We start from the raw sequence: 6362 nt of genomic DNA, 5'->3' as shown, positions 1-6362 counted from the left end.
AAAATAATGTGTTTTTTTAACCTTAAACCGCATAAACACATTTCATTACACCAAATACACAAAATAATGTTCTTTTTAGCAGCATCATATGACCCCTTTAAAAAATGCTAAAAAAGTGGGAGTGGTGCGCAACGGAGCAGAGGTGGGGGAAGAAGGGAGACAACACACACACAGCTTAGCGTTCTGACAGTTTCATTTCGCTCCCATCGAGTTAAAAACAAAAATAAATGCACAGCCATTTCCATCGAAAACATATATATGAAGGCGCTGTTGCACCTCTGATAACTTTTAAGTCTTATTCTGCAGCATTTATATAAGCCTTTTGACGGGTTGTGTCACAGAGCTGTAAAAACGGTTACACTCACTAAGTAAATGAATCGCGTTTGTGCCAAACTCTTATTACAAAGCAAAAACAAACACTCTTCTTCGATCCATGAACGTTTCTCTCAGTTATTGTGCGCGATGTCATCTCACAGACTCTGAAACGTCTGTCATCGCAAATCCACACATGCTGTTGTGAATAATTAAGCGAAGCATCAGTCTCATGAATAATTTAATAGACACCAACGCGTCATCGATGTACTATTAGTCCATTGCCACATCACAAATTGTGACGTCAACACAATGTAGATTTTAAACCCGGAAGATGAAAATAGCGCAAAAAAAAGCGTAAAATTAACCAGTTTTCTCCAACAGTTAAAATGATTGGATGCTAACATTGTCTTCTATGATGTGCAACACAAACACCTCTGCTAAAATCTCAGAAAAAGTAGTCTGGGGTTTCATGACCCTTTAAGATGAACATACTTGACTGAAGCAACTTCGGTTTACTTGTTATCCAGATTTTGTTTTTTTTTTAAATCATGTTAAAATGCGAGTCCAAATATGATCCATCAGGTTTTTAAGGAACGCATATTTGTTCATCTTTCAATTATCATTGTATTGCATTGCATTATATCTTTTGAAACAACATAGCAGTGATCATAAAACCAAGCATTTAAATATCATCTTACTAGGAAATATAGAGTGACAACAATTTTATCTTCCTTTCAGCATTTTATATTCTTTGGAGATGTAGCCTACTGTAGTTAATGGTGTGCCACACTCTCAGACACAGGTCCTGCATCACTAAGGATTTGCTGAGTGGGCAGAATGACTATTCTGCATGGGTGCATTTGCAGATACATATATTCATAATCATGCATGAACGCAACTAAATCCAAACATTAACGCATTTCAATGTAAATTAAATACACAAATTCAGATACATTAATACAACAGCGGGGGAAAAAAGTGTTGAAAAGCACTGCTGATTTGAAGTCCGACTGTCGCCTCACCCCATCTACACTGCCAGCGACGCGACGCGACACACTAGAAAGCGCCGCGCGCTATCAATTATGGGAGCGTTCTAGTCTACGAAGTGTCAGAACATCACAGCATTATAGTTTTCGCCTATTGTCCGTCTATTCCGAAATTGTCAGCCAAAAAGTTAGTGTAGCATCTGTTACCGCAGGGAGGATATGCGTTCGGTTATTCTCTCAGCAGCACTGCATTGCAGACGAGCCGCCGCAACCTTCACACAACACAACAACACAACACAACACAACACAACACAACATCTTCAATAGGTTTGCATGGACACAGGTTCCTGCGGTAATTCCGCATCTCTTTTGGTTAGCGGCAACGCACGTGTTCATATATGGCTGATGTACATCACTCTCGCCTGTGTCTGCTGGTGACTACAGCAATGCGACACAGTACCGCCAACAAGAGCCAATTACCACATCCTCACTTACAATAATTATCTCAACAAAACCCCGAAAACTCCCACAAGAACTAGAGATTGTTTTAGCGCTCGATAGTGATGCAATGAAGGAATAAATATAATAACTGTAAGTAATTACCAGGATCTGTGTATCCCATCGCCACCTCAGTGCACTCCTGCTCGCCATCAGAGGTGTGCGCGAGGCTGCGCAGCGGCGCTCGAGATGAACGCGTTCTCAAGGGGCGTCGCGTGCTCGAGATGAACGCGTTCTCAGCGGCGTCGCTCGAGATGAACGCGTTCTCAAGGGGCGTCGCGTGCTCGAGATGAACGCGTTCTCAGGGGCGTCGCTCGAGATGAACGCGTTCTCAGGGGCGTCGCAATCACTTGAGAAGTCAGAGGGACGCAATGTCACGGCGCTGAGAACGAGTTTAATCCTCTCTTTGGTCTCCTCTTTATCTCACATTATTAACCCTCTGGTGTTGTTCGGTCATTTTAGTCAGGAAAAAAATGGTTTGAAATGATAAAAATCGCTACTTCATCGGAATGGTACGAAACTCGATGACTATGGAAGTCACTATGTGACCACAAAAAAATCGTGGACTTGATTCGAAAAAGCTAAATGGTCGTAAAAAATAGTCACACTTGTGTCGTTCGTGGTCAAAAATGACCGCCATTGGAAATGAATGGGAAATACGCGAAAATACAGAGAATTTTTTGTGTGTTCAATCTACAAATCATTCGATGCAGACAAAAAGTGCATTGAAGGGGTGACACTCTAAAATATCACTCACTTACACACACAAACACACTATTATACACACACAAATGAACTGGTGTGGCTGTAAAAATATGGCAAAATTGAGGCAGAAGACTCAAATAAGTGGTAGAAATCAGACTGATTGACCTCTCACAAAATTCATTTTTGTAACATTTTTGTTGAATTTTATGTGTAACAAAATGCCTTTCTTTGTGTTCAGGTTTGACTGTAGTAAAATTAATGCAAAAACTGACATTTCAAACCAACATTTCAACCAAAAAAAAATAATACAAAATAAATAAACCTTTACAAAAAGTTGTCTTTGAGAATGTCTAAATATATATCCAAATCCACAAATTAATAAAAATAAGTATTTATGTCTGAAAGCATATTTATAAGCCTTTTATATAGAGCTCTATAGGAATCAAGTGGCTAAACCATGGAATTCCAGATGTTTTTCTTTTTTTTACTCCCACCAAATGGAACTAATCTGCCTTCAAAAATGGGATTTTAAAGGCATTGTCTCCATTTTAACATGAAATACTGCCACAATTGAAAATTAATATAAACATAGCCTATTAGAATTTGTTTGTATTATTTTCAATTGGGAAAAAAAAATTATAATTATTGCATAAATATTAATTAGTACCATTATCTCAAAATACAAATAAAAAATATTATTGAACAAAAATATATTACATTAATTTTAGATTTCAGGTGTTCGGTCACTTTTGACTGCGAACAACAAATGAACAGTACCAGAGTGTTATATAACACATCGTTTTCATGGTATTTTTATTGCTTGAGTATATAAGATGACTGTTCTCATTATTGTAGATAAACGCCTTTAATCAACCAAAGTGTGTTCGCATTAACGCACTGTAAATGTTATGATTATTGAAACTTAAGAAATAAAAATATAGCCAGTTTGCAAACAGTGGTCATGGGTTAAATAAATAAATGAAAAGTAAGGTAATATGTTTTTGATCATATTCAAATAATAAAGGCTATGGTTAAGGTGCGGTCACGTTTACTGTCAATCAGCTCATTTTCGTGGGCAAAATCAAGTGATTTCAATAGGAATTCATGCAAATGGTAGTTTCTTGAGGGGAAAGATTTCTGCATGCAGATTTCGCATTGAGTTCAAGTTGGTCAAACAAATTCGACACGCCACGTTTGCATTTGCAGCATCTGCGTGAATATCGGCATTTGCCGATTTAATGATCATTAACCATCTTTATTTATGACTTTGCTAACATATTTAACATAAACATGCAGTTTCTATGCGGCTATTTTACTGTAAACATAAAAAAGGGAAAAAAAATCAATGTAAAAATGATCGATAGTGTTTTGGTGTAACTTAGTTAGCATTTTAAACATTTCAAAGGGAAAACACATTTTACTCTTATAATACGCTTAATGACACTACAGACCCCAGACAAATCTCTTCAAGCATCTACAGGAAAAGCAAAACACCACATAGAAAAGTTTTATGAGCTTTATTTTTTATTTAATCAACAGAAAAAAAAATAAGACTAATTTTTATAGCATTTATAGCATTTCAACTAGCAATGTGGGTAAGATTTATAACTGTTAAGCATTCATGTAACCATCCATCCTTCTGTATAAATGCAGGAGAAAGGACAGGCATGGATCTGAAACAGCCAATTTATAATATAATAGTCTCTGGTTTCACTAATAGTGTTGAAATGATATGTCTGTCACTAATTTAAAAATCCTGCAGGAGACTTTGCCCTGAACAGCAGTTACTGAAGGCCCAACGTTCAGTTTGCCTCGTTCTTTGATGCCTCGTCGAAGTTCTCTACAAGATCTGTGAAGAGAGAATAAAATGACTTAAATCTGCATCTTGCAATTTACAGCTCGCGCGAAAGAAAAACCTTCATACCTGGGACATCATCATCTTCTTCATCGATATCTTCTGCTTTCGGAGCTTTGTTGTCGAGAACTTGAAAAGTAACAAAACAGCAACGTCAGCATCTACACTAAACTCTAAATTCACCCCTATTTCAAAAGCGCCTCTTTACTCACCCTGTCTGGGAAACTGCTCGGCGAGTTTGCGCAGACTTGTGAGACTGTCAGCGCCGAGCTGACTGAGGATTCCCGGGAGCATTTCCGTAAGCTGTTTGGTCTCTGCGTGGCCTGTGATGGCGAACGTATTAGCAGACAAAGACGCCTGCACTTTGGGGTTATTGAAGTGAATGACCGTGCCATCATCTTTAATCATATTCACCTGTAAAACAAGATCGAATTCTCAATGCTCGCTGAACAGGACAGAAGGAAATCAGTGAAGAAAGACTGGAGAGCTACTGATCTACCTCTTCAATGCCAGCTATGTTATTGACCGCAAGCTTCTTTAATGAACTCTGGAGTTTCTTGTCATCAGCCGTTGCTGTTCTGTGCACCACCTTCTTCTTCCTGCGTGCTGTTCCCTGTAGAAAACGAAGCAAAACTGAGCAACGAAAGAATTTTTTTTTCCAAAATAATAATTGATCAGGGTTCATTGATAATATTTCTTACCTTGCCCCCTATCCGGACCTGGGCTTGAAGTTTAGCCAGTTTCTCTTGATTCATACTGACTTCTGAAACAAAGAAGTCCTTTGTTATCCAAATGCTTTAACATCCACCTAGAAAAAAATTCTATACACTATATCTTGTTCACACGAAGACCGATAAAGATATTAGCGTCCACATCAATGCATGATAACATTGTTTATTACAGCATTTCTTGAAGTTTTGTCGTCTGCCACTCAAGCTCTTTAAAGCAGGATGGATTCTCACTGGCTATCAATGTTTTTATCATCAATCAGCTGGCAAGTGATTTAAAAAATATTGTTCCTTTGTGCCATTACTGTTACATTTGTGCTGTGGACTTTGAATTTTGATTATTACATAAATATATGTTCGGCTGAATAATGGTGGAACATTATTTCACCCATATTTTCACATTTATTTGAAACATTAAAGTAGACACTTTATTTGCATTTAATGTGCGTTATGTATATAAAATAATTTTTGTGGACAACAAAATGGCACGTCTCGTCTTTGACCCACGCACACGCACACGCACGCACACACACACACGCGCGACCTTACCAGGCCTGGCAATTATATTTTGTTATATTACAGTATGGACTCCCTACAATTTTAATTGTAACTACACCAGCAGCACACAATGTGCTGTGAAACTGCGCTCTCTTGTTTTCAGAGCTGTGGAGTAACAGACTGCCGATGCGCCTGTCAGGGAGCATGAGATGGAAAACACTGTCGGAGGTTGTCGTAAAAACTCATTTGTCGTCGGTTTGAGGAATATTCCAGGCTTCTCCGTCTGTATCTCTGTCTCTGTCCCTCACACACGTCGCAGTGATGGAGAATAAAGAGAAATCCTGACGGTGCACAATCAGAGTGAGCGCATCACTCCAGCCTTACATGCGCACACATCTCACAATCACATCACAACAAACACAGCGCGCGGAGCCACTAGCTTACAGCACACCCGACGAGTATACTGTATACAACCCAATCATCCTGAATTATGTACATTTCACATAAACACATAACGCTGCTCATTACTGACCTGATTAACACAGCTGCGCAGAGAAGCACGCGTTGAATGAACAGGGCGGAAGTGGTCAGTCTAAAAGACTAATCGCGTCACGTTGTTTTTGCTGTTTTAATGGCGAACAGCAGTGATGCTGCCCTCTAGCGGCTCGGGCTGAAATAATGGAAACGTAAAGCTAACCTGTTGGTTGAATGGTATGAATGCAGACATTGCGGATAATAAATATAAACAGTGTTGGGGAAAGTTACTTTTAAAAGTAA

The 6362-nt window shown here is 38.7% G+C and overlaps 3 protein-coding genes and 1 long non-coding RNA gene across 4 annotated transcripts in view; 1 reads left to right on the top strand and 3 right to left on the bottom strand.

Annotated features, from left to right (window-relative positions):
* LOC107665832 (uncharacterized) overlaps nucleotides 1-958 on the top strand; it is a 7085-nt gene extending 6127 nt beyond the window's left edge. Inside the window, exon 3 of the long non-coding RNA XR_001631604.1 lies at nucleotides 879-958. This is a non-coding gene — a long non-coding RNA (uncharacterized LOC107665832). The remainder of the gene's footprint in view (nucleotides 1-878) is intronic.
* LOC107665831 (zinc finger FYVE domain-containing protein 9-like) overlaps nucleotides 1-1958 on the bottom strand; it is a 19406-nt gene extending 17448 nt beyond the window's left edge. Inside the window, exon 1 of the mRNA XM_016456877.1 lies at nucleotides 1905-1958. The gene's annotated coding sequence lies outside the window, so the exon portion shown is untranslated. The remainder of the gene's footprint in view (nucleotides 1-1904) is intronic.
* A 2062-nt stretch (nucleotides 1959-4020) lies between these two features.
* On the bottom strand, nucleotides 4021-6201 carry btf3l4 (basic transcription factor 3-like 4). Its single transcript, XM_016456881.1, has 6 exons — nucleotides 6118-6201; nucleotides 5061-5122; nucleotides 4859-4972; nucleotides 4572-4773; nucleotides 4429-4488; nucleotides 4021-4353 (listed from the first exon to the last, which is right to left on the bottom strand). The coding sequence occupies exons 2-6, from the start codon at nucleotides 5112-5114 to the stop codon at nucleotides 4307-4309; spliced, it is 477 nt and encodes a 158-aa protein (XP_016312367.1). The 5' UTR covers nucleotides 5115-5122; nucleotides 6118-6201; the 3' UTR covers nucleotides 4021-4306.
* Nucleotides 6173-6362, bottom strand: part of LOC107665835 (prostaglandin F2-alpha receptor-like) — a 3879-nt gene continuing 3689 nt past the window's right edge. The window contains exon 2 of the mRNA XM_016456880.1: nucleotides 6173-6277. Coding sequence (XP_016312366.1) covers nucleotides 6173-6277 — 105 coding nt within the window. The remainder of the gene's footprint in view (nucleotides 6278-6362) is intronic.

The sequence above is a fragment of the Sinocyclocheilus anshuiensis genome, unplaced genomic scaffold, assembly GCF_001515605.1.
Source record: "Sinocyclocheilus anshuiensis isolate Anshui unplaced genomic scaffold, SAMN03320099.WGS_v1.1 scaffold920, whole genome shotgun sequence".
Classification (NCBI taxonomy): Eukaryota; Metazoa; Chordata; class Actinopteri; order Cypriniformes; family Cyprinidae; genus Sinocyclocheilus; species Sinocyclocheilus anshuiensis.
This window is presented reverse-complemented; position numbering and strand designations above follow the sequence as displayed.

Coding starts and splice junctions, on each gene's coding strand:
- btf3l4 (XM_016456881.1), bottom strand. CDS start 5,114: ATGAATCAAGAGAAACTGGCTAAACTTCAAGCCCAGGTCCGGATAGGG. Junction 4,973..5,060: donor AGGTCCGGATAGGGGGCAAG/GTAAGAAATATT, acceptor CGTTTTCTACAG/GGAACAGCACGCAGGAAGAA. Junction 4,354..4,428: donor AGAAGATGATGATGTCCCAG/GTATGAAGGTTT, acceptor CTCTCTTCACAG/ATCTTGTAGAGAACTTCGAC.